The 21,527-nt window shown below is 35.4% G+C and overlaps 1 protein-coding gene across 1 annotated transcript in view; it reads left to right on the top strand.

Moving 5' to 3' along the window:
- LOC124367896 (kinase suppressor of Ras 2) overlaps window positions 1-21,209 on the top strand; it is a 71,419-nt gene extending 50,210 nt beyond the window's left edge. Inside the window, 9 exon segments of the mRNA XM_046825093.1 lie at window positions 2,422-2,586; window positions 4,260-4,391; window positions 5,517-5,690; window positions 8,646-8,831; window positions 10,594-10,727; window positions 11,482-11,525; window positions 11,528-11,618; window positions 13,472-13,601; window positions 18,496-21,209. Coding sequence (XP_046681049.1) covers window positions 2,422-2,586; window positions 4,260-4,391; window positions 5,517-5,690; window positions 8,646-8,831; window positions 10,594-10,727; window positions 11,482-11,525; window positions 11,528-11,618; window positions 13,472-13,601; window positions 18,496-18,648 — 1,209 coding nt within the window. The 3' untranslated portion in view covers window positions 18,649-21,209.
- Window positions 21,210-21,527: the final 318 nt, after the last annotated feature.

The raw sequence follows: 21,527 nt of genomic DNA, 5'->3' as shown, positions 1-21,527 counted from the left end.
AGCATACTTATTGCATGCATCTGAGAGTTTTAAATATGCTTTACAAGTACTTGCAATGCACCATTTCATATTTCACAATCTTCTTTCTGTCATGTTCTCTGTGATTGTTTATTTCGTACTTTAAATTAGTAACCACTTTTATTTGTACAAACATAATGCACCATACTATATCTATGAGGCGCGTCCAGAAATTAAGTGTACTCAATTTATGTAGGGTTAAAAAAATGTATTAATGAAAAACATACTTGTTACACTTGTACATATGTAAGTTATTTTTCGACATAGTCACCATCCATCTCGATGCAAGTGGTGAGCCGCGGGATCAATTTTTTGATGCCTGCCTCGAAGAAGTCTCCCACCAGCTCTTTCGCCCACTTCTCCACCTCCCCCTTCACCTCAATTTTTTGGCAGAGGGCGACAACGTGTGAAGCCATTGCTGAGACTGCCTCTTAGTTTCAGGCGTGTAGTGAGCAACCCAAGTTTCGTCTCTACTAAAAATAGAGTAGAGAAAATTATTGCCTTCGAGTTCGTAGCGTTCCAAAAACACTGGAGCTCTGCACTCGATTCAACTTGTGCTGCTCTGTCAGCTGGTTTGGGACCCACCTCGCAGACAATTTCCGATATCCGAGAGTTTCTGTGATTGTTTCGTGTATCAGGGATCTGGAGATTTGCGGAAACATCGCAGAAAGTTCATCTATCGTCAATCTGCGTTCATCACGGACCGTAATCTCGATTTTTTCCACAAGTTTGTCAGTCACAATTGAAGGTCTTCCGTTCCTCTGATCGTCATGCACGGAAGTACGGCCATTTTTAAACACGCGACACCACTTGTACACACTTGTACGATTCATAGCTCCATTACCATAAACAGTTTTCACCTCATTATAAATTTCAACTGGAGCTTTTCCCTTCACAACGAGGTAGCAATTGACGGCACGAATTTTGCACTTGGCGGGAGATACGATCAACATTTTTTGTGAGAGATGCTATTGCGTCAAGAGTTTTCAACACACTAACCTCGGATTGGTCCCGTTTTGGAGGGGAGGGGTCAGGCCTGCGCGGCAGTGTTGCCAACATGTTGAACAAGTATTTCCTTCAGCTGTGAGAGTACCAGTACACTTACTTTCTGTACGTGCCTCATATTTACTGTAGTGTATCATTGATTGTATTGTCTCTGTTACATTTTTATTATTACTATTTAATTGAAATGTTGATGTTATAGACTATAAAAAAATACTTAGTATGTAAATTATACACTGCTTTAAGAGGGAAAACTAGACAGCTACCAACTGCACACCTGAGCCTTTGTTTTTTTAACATGGAGCTGAAGTTTAAAACTGCGTTATAAATAAAAACTCGACTCACATCCACACGTTTCACTTCAGAAACAGATTTTACTGTCTCATCTTAAAGAATTGTTACAAATATGATGTGACTACTGTTACTACTAATTGTTTATCATTTATATTCATTGAAAGATTTATCATATGAAACTCTGTTTTGAACATAAATTATACACTATTTGTATCAACAGATAATCGTATTTTTAACAACTCATCAGCATTGAGACAATAAAATCCAAGTTTCTGAAGTGAAATATTTAAATGTTTGAAAAATATTTAATGACACGATATATATAAGTGAAAGATATGGGTTATGTAAGCATGAATGTCAAGGGACTCAGATCTAGAATTGACAAAAAATAGTACTTTGGTATTATCTGGAGGCTACTAGTTTTGCAAAAGTTTTTCTTACCGGGGATGTAAAAAAAACAACATTATTAGAAAGAAAAGTGTTGATGTGATCTGAGCTTAAATTTGAGCATTATCTCAAGGAATGTTTTTATTTTTTTCACCAGAAGTGTAGGATGGCGCCACCAAAACCACTGATAGCCAGGGGTGTTTCCAATCGGTACTTTCCCGATCTTAGATCATCCAACATGATCTGACTTTGGAAAAGTCGGTCGATCTGAGGTTGGGAAAGTACCATTCGGAAATGTCTTTGGCCATCAGTGCGGGCTACGTGACTGTGCAATTATCATTTCTCAAGACAGTACCCAAATTCAAGTTCAGATCACGTCATTGCTTGTAAAGGCTATCCTTAACTTTGGTAATATTAGTAACATATTGGTGATAGCCCAATCTAAACCTACTTGTATAGCCGAATGATAACTAGTAGATATGGACAGAGTGGGCTTCTTATCGCCTCATTGCTACCTTTTGGGAGGCAGAGAACAAGAACTGGTCATCATCATAATATGTAATCTTCAAAGTAAATCAAATAAAGACTGTTCTTTCCAATAATGTAGAAAGAAAGTGCCCCAGTAAAGCCAAAGTATTCGAATAAAGATCATAGCTGTTTGTTATTTGTGATGTTTGTAAATTGATTTTAATGATAAAAATGTGTTCATTTGTGTTACAGGGGGGTCTGGACTCCAGCTCCAACACGTCCAGCTGTAACAGTTCGACTCCTTCCAGCCCCGCTCTTGTGGCTAGTCACACCCCTGCTGCAACCCTCACCAAGCATCAGCAATTCCACTTCCCTGATGTGGTTACGCTGCAAACACATCCACTGGAAAGATCTCAGGTATGCTCTTGATCACTTATCTAACATATACCCTGTTCAGCTTTGTTGCTCTGTTGGTGGTTAGAGAAAATTCATGGAGTGACTCAGGGATCAGTCCTAGAGCCAATTAACTATCATATGTCAACGTTTAAACAATTTGACTAATATTTGAATCAATCAAAAGGGAATAAAAAAGATTTTATGGCACAACCTTTTGATTTAGTCAAGTCCACCATAGAAAAGCTTCATATCAAATTGAGAAATCCAAAATTCTTTTTATGAAACATTAACAAATGTAATAGTGTCGATTTGGTCACACTTTTTTGTGCACAAACTAGAAAAAAAATTTTGAATAAGTTTTTTTTATAATCTGTAGTGGTGGATATAATAACCTGTTTTCTCCATTCCTTAGATAAAAAATACATAGGGCCTGTACAAAGTCATGCCATCTCTATCTGTCAGTTACCACTAATCTTTATTTCAGTTCAAACCTTGCCCATTTTTCTCATTTCCTTTAGTTTACATCACCGAATCTCTACTCGTGTAAGCAAAACAAAAAAGGTTTTTTAATCCTCTCCTCGAATGTCTCGGAGGATTCCAATCTAATTGTGTCTAATCTGTAAAGTAAGGAAACCTGTTTTCTCCAGCCATATCCTTCGCTTTCTAGACCATTTATATCTGTCAGTTATCACTAATCTTTATTTCAGGCTAAACCTTGCCCATTTATACTTTACATCACCGAAGTCTCTACTTGTGTAAGCAAAACAAAAAAGGTTTTTTAATCCTCTTTCAAATGTCTCAGAAGGAAAGATCAAATCTACTTTTTTTTTCTCTTAGGACAAGAAGCTTATAAATTGCACTTAGTCCTGTAAGAACCTTTGCGCTGCTTCCGGAGTGACAGGATGGGTAAGGTTAGGGAGTAGGTGCCGCCTCCTATCGAGATCCATGAGGAAGAATTAGGGCACTACATCTCAAAGTCATCCCGGAAGAAGGTGAGGCCAGCTCTGAACCAGCCTCTCCAGTCAAAGTAGGCAGGGGGTGGCACACCCTTGTTGAGGTTAACAAGAACCTCTGGGGTAAGGGAACAAACCCCACCAACTCCAACAGTCATCTTCCACAGTAGACTAAACTTATTGAATTGCCCATGAACCCCAGAATCTCAACATTTGCGGTTAGTGATGTGCCGCTACTGGACATCCATAAGGTTGCCCAGATTGAAGTGGCACATCGGCTTTTGCTGTGCCCAGTGGTGGGTTCAACTGGTAGGTATAAACCAGCCAGAAGTGATCCCTGCTGGGTTCAATCTAGACCATGGTTGTGTCTAATTAAGTAAGGAAACTCCACTCACTCCAACAGCCATATTTCGCTTTGGACTAGACCTATTGATCAACCTTTACACCCCAATATCTCGACATTTGCAGTTAGTCATGTGTAACTACTTACATACATAGGGCTGCCCAGATTTTAAGTGACGCATATGGTTTTTGCTTTACCTAGTGTAGAGTAGAAAGTACAAACCATCTAGAAGTGAACCCTCCTGGAGCAGTCGGGGTAAGTTGTTCACCCTCCACAATAACGGTGTACAATAAAGTGTTGGAAACTATGTTGAAAAATACTTTCGTTATGCTCTTGGAAGTAAAGATCAAATTGACTTTACTTACTGGACACAGCTGATGTGGTTGTATCTGCTGTAGGACTCAGACCGGACAGTGTCGGGGAGTGTGAGCACGGACTCGGACCACACCCCAGTGAGGGTGGACTCCCAGGACAGTCAGGTGTCTGACAGCGAGATCGTGGACAACCGTGCCTGGCCTCGCCAGAACAGTGTAAGTATAATACTATCATCCTGGACCTATTAATTCACAGCCATTCTCCAGAGCCAACTTATGATACTTCCTTGAATTCCAGGGCTTTATTGGTCTATTTGATTTCTTTTAACTCTTCGCACACTACTAATAAGTCCATTGATTTTCCCTATAACACCAAGACATCACTATAAAATTGTTTTTTTAAAGTTCAAAGCTAATTTCTTATTATTAATATGCTTTAAGAGGTTAATGCAAAAAAATATTAAACTGGGAATTTTAGTTAAAATTAGCGTTTTGTATTGATACAAATTTTAAAATAACAATTTACCATACTGTGAATTGAACTTCGCCAAAAGTGTAGGGTGGTGTTTTCGGTTCGAGCAACTTCTGGCCGAGGGCATTTCCAATTGGTACTTTTCCATGCTCAGATCACATTTCATTGGTATGGAAAATACCAATTAGTTAAAATGACTGTAACATATATATAGAACAGGCAAATCTTCAACTAATCGTAAATAAATTTGTACGACTAGTTATCTTCATATCTGTAAATGCTTATGTAGTATTTAAAAAACTTAAAGATGTTAGATAGATGTGATTTGGAAGCCAGCCAGGTTTGTCAAAAACTTAAATGACCACCTGTTTTTGTAATGTTATCAATTTTTATTATCTTATTGTATGTGTTTCATTGAGACATTTAAATGTTAAAAACTTTTACGTTGACGAGGTGAACAGTCAGTGATGCACAACACGGTAGTTGTTTGTGTCCAGTGTTCATCTGTGCAGCATTTAATTTTTAAGAATTAAAACCATTCAAAACGTATTTCCATACATAACAGTTGAAGCCATAGATTAATTCATTTACAATGATAATTGTTAGGTTACTAACAGTCAGTTGATATCTTTATAACCTTTGAAACATAAATAAGTAAACATCCATATTGTTTACAGTGATAATAACAGTCTACTTAGTTCAAAATTTAAGGTTGAACTACCAACAAATTGTTAGTTATCTGGTAGTGGACCATGAAGAAGGTTGCTTGAATTAGAAATATGTAATACTTTTTTTCAAATTAAATCGTTAACTGCAAATATTTTTCTTTGGAAATCTGATAGTGGTACAGTATTATGCTTGATTTACAGCTTTCAATGCGCGAGTGGGACATTCCATTTGATGAGCTGAAGATGGGCGAGCCTATCGGTACCGGACATTTCGGTACTGTGTACCGCGGCAACTGGCACGGCGACGTGGCCATCAAGGTGCTCAACATGAACTACATGGATGACGACAAGACCTTCGAAGCTTTCAAACTGGAGGTTAGTGGAGGGAGTTGTAGTTACCGTAGGTTAGTGGAGGGAGTTGTAGTTACCGTAGGTTAGTGGAGGAGTTGTAGTTACCGTAGGTTAGTGGAGGGAGTTGTAGTTACCGTAGGTTAGTGGAGGAGTTGTAGTTACCGTAGGTTAGTGGAGGGAGTTGTAGTTACCGTAGGTTAGTAGAGGGAGTTGCAATTACCCTAGGTTAGTAGAGGGAGTTGGTTACTCTAGGTTGGGGGGGAGTTGTAGTTACTCTAGGATAGTAGAGGGAGTTGCAGTTACCCTAGGTTAGTGGGGGGAGTTGGTTACTCTAGGTTGGGGGGGGGGAGTTGTAGTTACTCTAGGATAGTAGAGGGAGTTACAGTTACCCTAGGTTAGTAGAGGGAGTTGCAATTACCCTAGGTTAGTAGAGGGAGTTGGTTACTCTAGGTTGGGGGGGGAGTTGTAGTTACCGTAGGTTAGTGGAGGGAGTTGTAGTTACCGTAGGTTAGTGGGTGAGGGAGTTACAGTTACCCTAGGTTAATGGAGGAAATTGTAGTTACACTAGGTTAGGGCGTTATAGTTAGCTGTGAGTTTTTGGGAACAGTAAAGTCAGGAAATTACTGTAACTTAATTACGAATATAGTTTAGATGTATTTGATTTACAATGTAACAAACCTGTATGGTTTGTATAGTTAAAGTTTTTATTGAAGATTACTTTGAATACAGATTAACGATTTATTATTATGGTTTGCTTTACAAGACAAGATTATAATGAATTTATAACAGATTTATATGTTCCAATAATCAATATTCAATAACACTAAAATATAAAAGACAGATTACAAAACGTTACATTACAAAAGGTTGTCTTCACAGTTAGTTTCCATTACAGTTTGTATGCTATTTATTAATTATTTATTTCAGTGTTATATCCTTATTTTGATTTTTTTGTCATTTGGGTCTACACTATCAACCTTAATTTTAGATAAACTGATGCTATGAGGGTCATTCAATGAGTAATGAGACAAATCATTACTGCCGAAAAATGGCTGAATTTATCCATATGAAACTTTTAGGACATAAAGTTGGCAATCTTGCGATGACATCTGATTAGCTGGTCAATCATATTTTGTAAACATAGCCTCAAATTTACTCAGTAATTTTCTTGAAGGCTAAAGAACAATCAACAGCCAGTACTACAGTGACATGCTGGACTACAAGATAAGACTTGCTGTTCAATGAAACACAGCGTGTTCTTGACTAAAGGCGTGATTTTTCTTCATGACAACCCCCTTCTACATACGGCACAGCTGACGAAAGAAAAGTGTCCGAAACTTGGGTGGGAGATCCTTCCGCATGCCACCTACAGCCCTGACCTCATCTTATTAGACTTCCATCTGTGTGGATGAGAGTTTCCTTAAAGAGGGTCTACGAGGGAAACATTTTAAATCCAATAAGGTGTCAAAAATCAGGTGCAAAAGCGGCTTCGAGATCAACCTAAAGAATTTTATATAAAGGTATTTATAAATTAACAGAAAGATGGGAGAAGTGTAAAATGTGTTCCTGGGGACTATGTTGAAAAGTAACCAAAGTTTTGTACCGATTGAATAAACCGTTTTTTAGCAGTACTAATTTGTCTCGTTACTTATTGAATGACCCTTGTACCTTAATATGTATTAGAGTATACTAATTTGTGCCAAACATAATTTAAATATTAAAATTCCACAGTTACATAGTGAAACTTTCCTAAATAATTTATATTTCATCAAAAAACTAATTAGCCCAGGCAGTGAGCTGACTTTTAGGGTGCTTCTGAATTTAATAAAAGATTTGTTTGCTTTAAGCTATGTCAAATCAGTGGATGATTTTATAGGAGTGCTATTTATTACTTTTTTCTTATTATACTTGTTCTCAGGAAGTATTGAAAAGCTATAAGGTTTGTAATAATATAATTACAAAATGCAAGGACCACATTGAAGAAGAAGAAGAATTTGAATTTATTCCAATAGTAATATGTACAGTTATTATTATGATACAATCTTTGGAAAGACTGGCCACTTTTACAAGTAGCGTGGCCAGTGAGAGTACTTTTAATTACAAGTGTCTTATCTGCATCCAGATAAAAGTTCAATTGTTTCAGCAGGGCTGCTCTCTGTGGCACAGTAACAGGCACAGCTAATAAGGCCGATATCACTATTGCCGATCCAAAACACCACCAACTTAAACTTTAACTGAGAACTACAACTTGTACCTTTTACTCTAAAATACTTTTTTTATTTGCACAAAACTACTTTTCCTTTATATAAGATAAAATAAGTTTCTTTTTTGAAAATTAACTACATAAACTAAAAATAAAACTTAGCTAGCATTTCAAATGAAATTAAAATAAACTTTATAAACAAAAATAAATCAAATTAAATAATAAATAATAGTAATAAAATAAATTGCATTACAAACTTAAAATTTAACACTTGCTTATTTACATGATTTTTAATTAGTTTTATTTATTTTATTCTTTACTCTATATTTTTATAAGCAATTTTAGTTGAAAAAGAATATACAATCCGCTATTGACAGTAAAAAGTCATTGTGTCCTTAACACTCCTGTTGATGACCATTTTACCTGTAAATGACAGGGCCGTTTTTTTTTAATTGTATTTGAGCATATTAGAAAAGTATTTTTGACTTGTACAGTATCCATTCGTAATAATCCTTGGCTTTCAGCACTAGTCATTCAAAATGAATAGTCAATTTTGTGTAGATGATATTTTTACTAATATCAATATATTAAAAAAGGAAACTGTAGAAAATATTTGTTTAAAATGATGACAAGCACTTGTTTCTAGAATTCAACATAAAAACCTCATATCAACTATTACCACTGTCCTGATAAGTTGCAAGTAATTTTTAAAACTCCAATAATGCTTTTTACAGTAGAAGCGAATAGAAATGTATGGGCGTGTTTGCACTGTGCAGGTGGCGATATTCCGCAAGACCCGACATGAGAACGTGGTGCTTTTCATGGGAGCCTGCATGAAACCTCCCCGGCTGGCGATAGTGACCAGCATGTGTAAAGGCATGACCCTCTACACCCACATCCACCTGTGTAAGGACAAGTTCAACATGAACAAGACCACCTCCGTCGCTCAACAGATCTCTCAGGTCAGACCACCAAGTGTTGCGTAAAAGGCTCTGCTGAGATTGGTAATAAAATTTAAAGCCTGTAGCTCATTTCAGTCTCGAGATGTCCTGTGGACAGATAGCTCATTTCAGTCTCGAGATGTCCTGTGGACAGATAGCTCATTTCAGTCTCGAGATGTCCTGTGGACAGATAGCTCATTTCAGTCTCGAGATGTCCTGTGGACAGATAGCTCATTTCAGTCTCGAGATGTCCTGTGGACAGACGATTGTTCAGAAGAGGAAATTTTACATCCTCTCAGCAAACAAAGAGAAATTGTGTCAGCCTAATTGAGTGATGAACTAAAGTGACACCCAAATTCCATGGTTGGTCATACACCATCATAAAACTCATCCTTGTCTATGAAAAATGAATTTACGTGCAAATTTTAAAGTCTACAGATTACATCCTTTCTCAAGGCTTCACTACCAGCCAATAAATTAATATAGAAAAACGGTAGAGCTTCCTAAGCTAAAAGTACAACTTGCAAAACATTTTATCAGGAAAAATGAAATCATTTACTGTCAGTCATATTTTAAATTACGATCAGGTTTTCCCCACATTTAAAAATCGCTAACACAACTACATTTTGAAATATTTTTCTCGCTAATCATGTTTGGTCACTGTACACTAATATGAAAATGTCTTTTTTTAAGTTATTTTATTTCTTAATATTTTCCAAGGTTTCTCTTATTAAAGTATGGAACTTTTGTTTTGTCGAATTCTATTGCATGTTTGTTTGTATAGTTGAGTTCTACTATGGTCAATTTCTGTATCCTGTTGTCTTATGTGCCTAATGTGTTCACAAACTTGTGTTGATACTAAAAATTGAGTACGAACAAACTTTCATGATGAAGATGAGCAAATTGATGAGATATTATCACTCGATACAGTCCTGTATTGGAACATTACTTTTAGATACATTTTGTTTCCCCAAAATAGCTTGAATATTTTTGTCAAAAAAACTTAGAAAGTCATTATGACACCTTGAGTTTAAGAACTAAGCATTTTTTTTTAATATACAACAATTATCAATATCTATTTTTTTTAAATAACAGATATTACTTAAATTATTACGTTTTCAAGGTATCAATCTAATTTTTTTTTTTTCTGGACAAAAAGTTCTAAAAATTTATTTTGATTCAATTGAAACACATAGACAGAAAGTAAAAGAACGTTTTGTGATTAAAATAAATTAAATATTTATAAAACATTCTTTTGAAACCAAACTTTATCTTTTTCACTTTTTTGTAAATTTCTTGGCTTTTAGTTTGAAAGGATACAAATTGTTTAATGCTGATTAAAATTTAAATCACCCACATAACCCAAACCAATTTGAAGTTATGCTTACTTCTGTGCTACTATCATATTTTGAATAACTATGTTAATTATTGGAACAGGTAAAATACACAATGTTCCAATACAGGACTGTATCAAGTGATAATATCTCATCAATTTGCTCATTTTCATCATGAAAGTTTGTTCGTTCTCAATTTTTAACATTTTACATCATTATCACACGGATAACTTTTTCATTTTTTTATGAATTTTATTTTAAATGCTGAATAAAACTAGGGTTTTGAAATTTTGCAGACTGACCATGGAAGAGAGTAATTGATAAAAATCCGAAAGAGGATCTATGCACAGTGTAGTGTGCAAACGTTCTTTACTTTTTGGTGAACCCTCGTAGTTAAATCTGTTACTAATTTTATTTTATTCATATTGCTAATTTGTTGTTTGTTTTAGGGAATGGGATACCTGCACGCCAGGGGGATCATCCACAAAGATCTAAAAACGAAAAACATTTTCCTGGAAAATGGAAAAGTCATCATAACAGATTTTGGACTGTTCAGTGTCACCAAACTGTGTTTTGCAAACAGGTAAATCTCTTGGTCCACTTGGTGTAGCCTTGTTTCAGACTTAACTCTTTGCCTCTTAGTTCTAAATAATTTATAAACTTGTTTACCATATAAAGACCAAAATAGTGGTATTACCAAGATAGGACTATCTACCTTGTTCAATAATGTAATGACCCGTTTTAATGATCATTACAGAAACTACTGTAAAAAAACATTGGATTTAACTTTTGCCGTCGTTTTGATATGCATTAATAATTTTTAGTGGAATTCTTTACTTGCAGTTTCTCAGCCCAATTCTTTGTCCGTAACTGTGAAGGTACCAAGACTTTATAAGTTCAATTTTCAGGAGTCAGTACAAATTTGCAAGTGGATTTGAACAGTTCTTTTGTTAAAAATGTATATCAAAATCAATTAAAATTGTATTGGCGTAAGTAGTATAATAGCTAGTAACCAGTACTATCCAAATTTTCTAGTACTAAAAAAATGTTGGTCTTTTTAAAATTAATTCCAAAGTATAGGATTTCATTGTTAAACCTAAAAATGTTTAAATTCTTTTTTCTAATGTATTTATTGTACTATTCATTGAATTTCAAAATATGACCATATCCTAAGTTAATCGGCTTATCCTGATACAAACATTTTTTTAAATAAAAAAATTCTATTTACCAGGAAAATTTATCAATACTGTAATACTGATGTTATTTTGTAGTGTTATTATTCTGGATTTGTGTTTTACATGTAGTTATTGCATTGTTCTGTACTGTCATGTTAACAGGAAGGTGGATGGCCTCAGCATACCCAAGGGGTGGCTTTGTTACCTGGCCCGGAGATCATCCGGAGTCTGCGAGCTCACCAGAAACCTGACGACGAGGAACTTCCGTTCTCCAAATCCTCAGATGTGTACGCTTTTGGGTGAGTGAATTCCCTCAGTTTTGTCTGGGAATACAATGTGTAAGAAATCCTCCAATTACACTACAGGTGTTTATATAACTTCTTAGTTTAAGATAATATTACAGTCCTTATAATAAACTACTAAAAAATTTTAAAAAAATATTTTTTTTTAAATCTTCAATTAAATGTTATTTTATCTTTTTATTAGTTCATTATTGTTTTGGTTTGTATCTTAGATTAAGAAAAAATTATATCAAATCTTAAAATCAATTATTTATTCCCCATGTTATTTACTAATCTGGGAATCATCTAGTATAAGGGAAAGGAAAAAGATATCAGTAAAATTTTGTTGAATGCCACCTAAAGTAAGTTGATTAGGAGTTTGAGGATATGACTGATATTAATTAATCATCTCCCACGCACAATGATTCCAGCACTCACAGTATTGTGCATTTTTAATTTGCTGGACAAAGATTAAGCATACATATGTGGCACAAACAGCTTTGATTATTTCACAATATTGAAGCTAACCACTAATAATGTATCATTAACAAACATATTGAAGAGAAAGGCGACTAATGACGATAACCGTTTAGAATCTTTAACATAAAACATTTGCTGTGTCTTTTTAAACAGCACCAGTTGCTTTGTTCCTATAACAGGCAATTGGAACATAAAACATTTTTGGAAAAGCAGTATGTTATGGATTTTGATTTGCCATGTACAAGTGGAGTGGTACCTTAGGAATATGAGCATGTCCATGAAAATATTTTCTAATGGCAGGGAGGATAATTCCATAGTAGTTACATTACTACACTGCATTTAGTCATTCTTTAATGTTCTGGGAAATTAAATTAGTTTGAAAAATAGTATATGTTTATCATGTGTTCTGAACAATTAAAAACTGGATATTCATTAGATACGTATCTTTAAATAATTATACCATTAACTGCATCAGGCCATGTTTTTAACCCTTTGAGGACCAACCGTCTGATTTATTGCTGGCGGTTAACTATGCGAAAATAACCAACTAATTTATCACCAGCTTCCTTTAACATCCTTTAAGAGATATATTTATTTTCTATCAGAGTAAATATAATATTTTTCTGTTGCATGTATATCCCTTACTGTGGTTTCAAACTTTAAACATCTTTGGAATTGTCAGTAATGAGAAACAAATATTTACGGCAATGTTGCTTTGCGTTTGTTTGCTTCAGGCGATGTTGAGTTCGAATGTAATTTGTTGTTTTGTTTTATTCAGTGAAGTGACTGTTCTAATGTGAATAAGTTTTCATTTGAAATATGTCAGAACTCTTATTTAGGTACAATGAAGTTGATCGGAAGTTAGATAAAGAATTGAAATCAAATATTTCTTTTGATTAATTTATTTAATGATGATAGTAATGTAGACCCAACATACGACTCTTCAACTGCTTCTACTTCTAGAAGAAATTCATTTGTTGGTAGACCTAGTATTAGGACCCATTAGTAGCCTTCTGATTTATCTGAATATAGTTAGTTATATAGGAGAGGTTGGTTCTAAAAGGCATATGCTAGTTAAAACTCAAACTAGGCCTAACCTTGCTGCCAAACAGACAAGAAAAGTTTTGAGTGAGAACTCTGATACTGAGGACGAGAATATCAATATAAATAATCAGTCTAATTATGATAAAGAATTGATACCCTTAATGACCCTCTGATATCTTTGCTGAAAGGTCGTTGGGGAATGATGTATATCTATCACTTCTGGGTTATTAACATCACAATTTGGTATTCACACTATAGTTTTATTTCATGTAATATAAGTTCTCTTGTAGTATGTTTTATTCAGCAACATCAGTTATGGTTTCTTAAGTACGGGCTCATGTTGGTAGCACTGTTTGGTACGAGCTGTTGTGCGGGGAATGGCCGTTCAAGGGACAGCCCCCCGAACCCATCATCTGGCAAGTTGGTAAGGGAGCCAAGCAGCCTCTGGCAAACCTGCAAGCCTCCAGGGACGTCAAGGTACATACCAGTTGAAGTTGTAGTTCTCGAAAGCAAAATCTTTTAACATGCTTGTCTTGAGGTTTTTAGTGACTGAAATCTTAAGTTTCTAAGTTTTTCACTTCTTTCATTGTTAAAACCTGCTACGCATAATTTTTATGAAATTTTGATATTAAAAATCTGTAGATTCGTGTAAAGTATTTTTCACACATTTTATGCTTGACTCCACTATGATGATAATTTGTTGAATGAAAGATAAATGCCTGGTACTATGCACAGTGTATTGCATTTGTTTAAAAGCTCTTCGAGTTCAGATGATACCTAGTTCCTCTCTACATTTCCAACACTATAAAATGTAGTGTGTATTTATGAAGTACCGGGATTTCTTTGTAAACAACTAAACTATTTCTTACATTTTTCAAAACATTGTCTTTTACAGATGTAAGCGTTTTGCTAGGTCTGTTTAGTTACGTAAAGTAGTCTTTTTCAAGTTTATGGTTCTTCCTGTTGGGCAAAAAACTGAGAAAACACCAGTAGCATTAAAACCAATAGGTCTTTTAAATTTATCCAAGAAGGGCATTCAGGATGAGTTGGAGGAAGGGAATTGGGGCTGTGTCTTGTAAAGATTCCATGGAGAGCCTCCACAGGGAATATAAAGTACTCTATGCTTCAGACACCTTGGAAGAAAAATAGGATAGCACTGTTTTTTAATTCACCAGTCAGAACAGGCAGGGAAGAAATGTTTCCTTTGAAGTTTCTATTTTTCTGCAGGGAAATGCGTGTGAAGCTGCAGGTAAATGCTAGTTGGAGTAATATTTTATAACTGCCTCAGAAAAACTGCTCAGACCGTAAACATAAAACCTCTACTACATTCAAACTATTTAGCAAACACTAGTTTTACTTCTTGGAATGACAGAGGAGATTCAGTACCTCGGCTAAACAAAAGGATAATCGCACTTAGAACAAAAGTGGCCTGAACAGCTTAGGGAGTCAGACTGTGGACAATCAACACAATGTTGCATGATATTGTGGTTTGTCAACATCCTTATTTTGCTGTGCACATATTGGTTCATGATTTTTTTTATTAGATTTTTAACATGCTAGGACATATGATGTTAATAATTAAATGCAATTTTGAATAATGGGTACAATTTTATAATTTACATTTCAGAATCCATTAGAATTAGCGTTTTAAATGTTTTTGTTTTATATTTAATCTTTTGGAAAACTTTTCAAGTTGAATATGCATTCTGAAAATTTGGGTACCCAATGCTTTTAATATGAAAAATAGATTTTTTAATCTACTGTTAAGTTATATTTTTGTATGGAAATTTTGTTTACATGTAGACTATTGAGAATGAAATAAAGTTTTGTTGTTAATTTAAGTAAATTTAGATTGCTACAGATATAATTCTTATGAAATCTTATCAGCTTAACTGGTAGACAAAGAATAAATATATACTACATTAAGAAATACTTATAATATTTTGAAATTTTTTGCTTAATTTAAAGGAGCCAATTCAGGTAAGTGTGGCGTTTTTATACTTTAAATGTGTCCAGATTCTTGTACATATATGTTCCACATACGAGGGTCATCCGGAAAGTAATGTCTGTTTTGCGATAACTATTCGAGCAGTGAGCGAACAGCGCAATGCACATGTGCAACAATTCACAGCCTGCCTTGCATACGAAATGATGCCATTTGTAGTGAAATCATTTTAGAGTGCTGTTTACTGTGCGAATTTGAGATGTTCAACAAAATTGATCAACCCGTTGAATGCAAAATACGTTCAGCTGTGTGGTTTTTTCCACCAAAGAATGTCCCAACAGTGGATATTCATAGACATTTAAGCAAAATGTACGGCCCTAATGTGATGAATGATAGCAAAGTGAAGAAGTGGGTGGGAGCTTACAAAGATGAAGATGAACCAGAAAATGCCATGATTAACCGCAATCTGGCCAGCCATCAGTTATCACGGAAGACTTAGTCAATGTTGTTGATGAAAAGATTCGTGAAGATTGGCAATTTACCATGTCACCATTAGTACTGGAATTTCTGACCGTATACTTACGGTCATTTTACTAAATGACATTGCACAAAATTGTCTTTGAACATTTGAAATTTTGAAAATTGTGCTCACGTTGGGTTTCCAGGCTGTTTACTGAGGAACACAAACAAAATAAGAAGAGTGGGTTGTGTTCTTGAGTATTTGGTCCGGTAGCATAAGGAAGCTGAGATGCTTTTAGAGAACGATGTCACAGGTGACGAAACATGGGTTTCGTACATAACCTCAGAAACTAAACGCCAGTCAATGGAATGGCGTCACAGGTTAAAGTCAAGGCCAAAGAATGCAAGGTTATGGTGACCGTGTTTCGGGATAGACATGGAATATTGTTAGTTGAGTTTATGGAACGAGGAAGAACAATAAATGCAGTCACTTATTGCGATACTCTGACTAAACTTATACGTGCATAAGTGACATGGCCTATTGACATCTGGAGTTCACTTGTTGCATGACAATGCCAGACCCCACTCTGCCATCCAAACCCAAAATCTCATCATATCATTTTGTTGCGAACAAATTGACCACCCACCGCCATACAATCCAGACTTGGCGCCGAGCAGCTTTCACTTGTTTCGCTACCTAAAAGTTTCTCTGCGGTAAGCGCCTCAACACTGATGACAAGGTGAACGGAGCAGTTGAAGATCGGTTATCCTCACAGACGGACTTCTACGACATCGGCATTCAAAAGCTTGTAGAGCGTTGTGTCAAATGTTTAAACAAAAATGGAAACTATTGTGTTGAAAAAAAGATGTCAAGAATCAAATAAAACAAGTTTTTTTAATCTGTGAATATTTATTTTTTATAAGAAATCTGACCTTATTTTCCGGAAGACCCTCGTACATACAGAGTTAGTTTATTTTTTCAGTTTTGATCTGAAGTTATTTTATTTATATCAGCTGTTATTCGCTTGGGTGTTCTTATTTAGTATACAATGGAATCCCATTTTTACTTTTTTGACTATCCAGTTTGAAGTATTAAAAAAAATACTAAATCAATTTCCATGGTAAAAAAATAAATGTTATGAAGATTTATGGCTCTGAAAGTATCTGACTTTACATTTTATTGAACCGATATCATCTTGGCAATAAACATATGCCAAAGTGATGATTCTTTCTTCGTGTTACATGTAAAGGACATAATTTTTTTAATCCGTCACATATATTAATTACAGTAGGTTTCTGATATTTTCAGCTAATTTGGGTTGAGAGTATAAAAATACTCAAAGTACACAAAAATGCTTAGGTTCAGAATGTATAAGGCGGAGTTAACATGGATAAGTAAGAGTTAGCAAACATGTACAGTATTGTGTGAGGCATTCTGTACAATAGATGCTTTGTGTAATTATTGGAATCATTCCGAAATTCCCACCAAAATCCCTCCGAAATCTTGAATTGTGAGGGCTGTCCAGAAAGTAACAGGTATTTTGGTCTATTGTAGCGGTAGTAGGCCAAAATCGCAGCAAGGACTTGGTCAGCTGTCATCTTGTTACCAAAATGTTTTTACACTCAGTATGCATCCACCTGTAGTAGCATGTGGATTGTTCCCCTCTACTTTGCTTTCTGCTGTGTTGTGTTAAAATGTACATTGTTATATGTTATAAGAGTTAACTTACAATATTAACCTCCTCCTCTCCTTTTTTGATCTTGACAACACTTGAAAACTTCTGTAGGAAGTTTTATGTCTACGAAGAGGTTAGAGCAGGCGCCAAGTGATGCATAATGCATAACAGTTTACTCCAAAACTAATTCAATTTTGAAGGAAACAGGATTTTTCCAGACATTTGCCATCGTTCAGTGAAACAAGAAATCAGTATCCTGAACAACAAGAACAAGAAACAAGAAATCAATTCCTTCACAATCCTTCCATCGTCAAAAATAACATTCAAACAAAGAATTAATTCAATTTAGGGAGACTCTGTTTTATTGAAACAACAAAAATTGAGAAAAAACTGTTATTTGAATGTGTGAGAATAATTTTAACAGCATGATTCCTTGCTTTCATATTTATATTTCTGTTTAATATCCCAAGGGTACCCAAATTTTCAATTAGGATAAATATTTTAGCATTTAGCTTTGGAAATTTGAAGTTTGCGTCCTAGATTTTGTTAAAAATGTAGCATGAAAGTTAACATAAATAATAGGAATAGAGAGTATTAGATTTTGTGGTTGTTGGTGACTTGGCACTATTTATTGTTAGTCTGTTACGTCACTGACCTACAGCAATGTCACATGTACTTGTGGTGCTAACGAACGCACGTTTTTGTGAACAACTGTTCTATTGGTACATGTTTTCTACATTGCACCACAACATTGGTTTAATTTGTTCCATATAAAATCTTGTTATTTGATAACACCATGCCACATGTTTTTGAGCTACAAAGTACATGTGGAGTCATGGAAAAGTTTACATAACCACATTTGTAGTTCTGGTTATTTTTAACTGGTTCTCTAATTAATTACAAAGGTGAAAACTATATTTATAGTTATGTGTGGTGAATAACAAAACATTTTAGCTTATAATCAGTTTTAAATTGTCAGTATTCTGATTGGAATATTTTCGTATATGTTAATCATGTTATCATGTTGGCACTGTTACCTGCAGCTCCCCTCTCAAGCTCGCATTATTGTCGTGTTGAAGGCAGTATTGTGACTCTTGTAAAAGAGTGACTGGTGTCCCACCATCACCTCTGTCCTGTGTGATAGTAGTGAAATCTGTAGGGATTCTAATGTGAATATACTTCACGTATAAATAGTATACGATTGATAACATAAGAGGTAATATTTAGATCGAACCCCACTAAATTTATCTCTTACATTGTTATCCTTCTACTGAGTGATCGTATGTTGCAGGACATATTGATGCTGTGCTGGTCCTATCAGCCAAGTGAGAGACCAGACTTTATCCGACTGCTCAAGACTCTGGAAAAGCTGCCCAAGAAGCGTCTGGCTCGCAGTCCCTCTCACCCCATCCACCTCTCACGGTCGGCAGAATCTGTTTTCTGAGTGGTGCATTTACCTGCTACTCTCGAGTCTGTGGAGTCCGTCTTCTGAACAGATGACTGACTAGCCACGCTCGAGACTGCAGAGTCTGTTTTCTGAACTCAACAGCCAGCCACTCTTAAATCCACAGAGGTTGTCTTCTGAACTGTTCATTTGCCAGCCACTCTCATGTCTGCGAGGGTCTGTCTTCTGAACAGATGACTGACTAGCCACGCTCAAGACTGCAGAGTCTGTTTTCTGAACTCATCAGCCAGCAACTCTTAATTCCACAGAGGTTGTCTTCTGAACTGTTCACTCGCCACCCACTCTCGAGTTAACAGAGGTTGTCTTTTGAACAGTTCACTCGCAGCTACTCTTGGGTCTGCAGAGTTTGTCTTCTGAACTGTTCACTCACCAGCCACTCTCGAGTTCTCGGTTGTTGTTCTCTGAACTGTTCACTTGCCAGCCACTCTCGAGTTCACGGAGGTTGTCTTCTGAACCGTTCACTTGCAGCTACACTCTCGAGTTCACGGAAGTTGTTCTCTGAACTGTTCATGGAGGTTGTTCTCTGAACTGTTCATGGAGGTTGTTTTCTGAACTTTTCACGGAGGTTGTTCTCCGAACTGTTCACTCGCCAGCCACTCTCGAGTCCACGGAGGTTGTCCTCTGAACTGTTCACTCACCAGCTACTCTCGAGTCCACGGAGGTTGTCCTCTGAACTGTTCACTCACCAGCCACTCTCGAGTCCACGGAGGTTGTCCTCTGAACTGTTCACTCACCAGCCACTCTCGAGTCCACGGAGGTTGTCCTCTGAACTGTTCACTCACCAGCCACTCTCGAGTCCACGGAGGTTGTCCTCTGAACCGTTCACTCGCCAGTTACTCTCGAATATGCAAAGTCTGCTTCTGAACTGTTCACTCGCCAGCCACTCTGGGGTCTGCGGAGATAGCTATGACGTAACCAACATTTCTAATGTCAGTTCTCAGCATTCAAGGTACATCAGAGGATCCATGTGGTTAGTTGTGATACGTTGTGACCAAAGAAAAACATCTTTGTACTGGTACACCTTACTTTTGTTAATTATATTTAAGCAAACTAATACATTCTTGAAAGGATTAACATTATAGAAAGTCTCCAATAGAGATATATGTTGTGGTTTTAAAATCTATTCAGTTTAGATTGTATTTTCTCAGAATACATATTTTTCTATTGAGCTGTACACCAAAGATTGTTTCTAATACAGAGATTTTATTCAAAGTGCTGATAATAATTCGAGTTATAAAAGATCCATTCCAAAAAATGTTTAATATTTAATTTACCTTTTAGATCACACATATAAATTTATTTTCAAACAAAATACATATTCAATAACTTGTAAACTACAAAAAAATATAGTAATCTTAAAAATTCCGTGTGAAAAAACTTTAGTGCAAAAAGTTTTTGAGAAAAATGTTGAGGTATGTTAAAGCATAAACTAAATATGATTATATGATAAAGATGAAATCTTCTTGAAGATATATTGCCACATGACATATTCACATTTTTATTCATTAAATTGTGTTTCATATGAGTGTTTAAATAGTAAAAGTATACACACCAAAATGGCGTTGGATGTGTTGGGCTACATGTGTTAAAATACTTTGTCTAACTCCATAAACAAAAAAAATTAGATGATTCAATCTCTTATGGGTGTATTGAGTGTTTTTAAAAATTTATTCTGCAATTTTCTCATTGCCAGCATGGTTACCCATAAAACCAATTTTCAAATATTCGCTAACACTCAGCCAAATCCCATGGAGTCGCATGCAACATAATCGAACCCAGTGTTTTTTTTTTCATGTAGAAATGAAGCTTCATGCAAATTTCAAGTCTAGGTCAGTTTGTTCTTGAGATATCGTGCAGACAGACAGACGGTCATACAAACAAATTAAATTTTTCTAGCCTCACGAGTGATACGCTTTGCTAATGCTCAGCCAATAAACATTTATATATTATGTACATAACTGGCCCTGTAACTTCACCTGATAACTTACGTAAGGATCTTTTTCGTAATAGTGTTAGCCGAATTATATGTTTTAAAGTTTGAAAAGCAAACGATTAAAAATTATTATATCAGCATCAAATAAAAACTTTTTTGTGTAATTTTATCAGTAACAAAACCTAACATGTATTGGTGTTATACATATACGGAGACTTGTTTGAAAAGTGACAACTAGTTTAATTCAAATCTTGTTATTTAGTACACTTGGTGAAAATTTCTATTTATTTTTTGTCTTTACTCCGTAAGAAACTTCTGATGTTGGTGTTCTCACAATGCTAATTCCAAGAATGTATTTTGGTCACTAGGCTATCGCAAGTCCAACGCGTACGTAACGTGACGTACAATGATGTTACTCGACCTAACATAATGTAGCGTAACATTAGTTTAGACGTACAAAGATTGATCTCTCTGCGACAAGTTACCATATTTTGGCCACAAGTTGGACAAACTTTAAGCTTTAATTTTTTATATATGATTAGTTTTATGTTTGTACATATAAATAAATACATACATAATATAATATATATATATGGTTGCCTTCAGATCATACTGTGTTACTTCTATGTAGCCTGTTCTTGTGTGCTAGGAGTCAGCTCAGAGTTTTCCTGACCGTAATTTGAGGGTATTTTTTATCTTGTATAGATAATTAGTTTGGAATTAACGAACGTTAGAAACAAAATTGTGTTTATTTTATTTTATTTCCAAAACAAGCCTGTACTTGTAAAATATCTTGTAATGTTTATCGCCAACAAATTATTATTTGTACTATCAACTTTGTGTTTTTAATTTTATCTATTTTGGTCCATTGAACCCCAGAGCCAAATTTTTTCACTTCTAAAGATAGTTTTTCTTGTGTATGTGA

The sequence above is a fragment of the Homalodisca vitripennis genome, chromosome 8 (assembly GCF_021130785.1).
Source record: "Homalodisca vitripennis isolate AUS2020 chromosome 8, UT_GWSS_2.1, whole genome shotgun sequence".
In the NCBI taxonomy this organism is placed as follows: domain Eukaryota; kingdom Metazoa; phylum Arthropoda; class Insecta; order Hemiptera; family Cicadellidae; genus Homalodisca; species Homalodisca vitripennis.
Note: the sequence above shows the minus strand (reverse complement) of the source record. Positions and strands in the feature narration are given on the sequence as shown.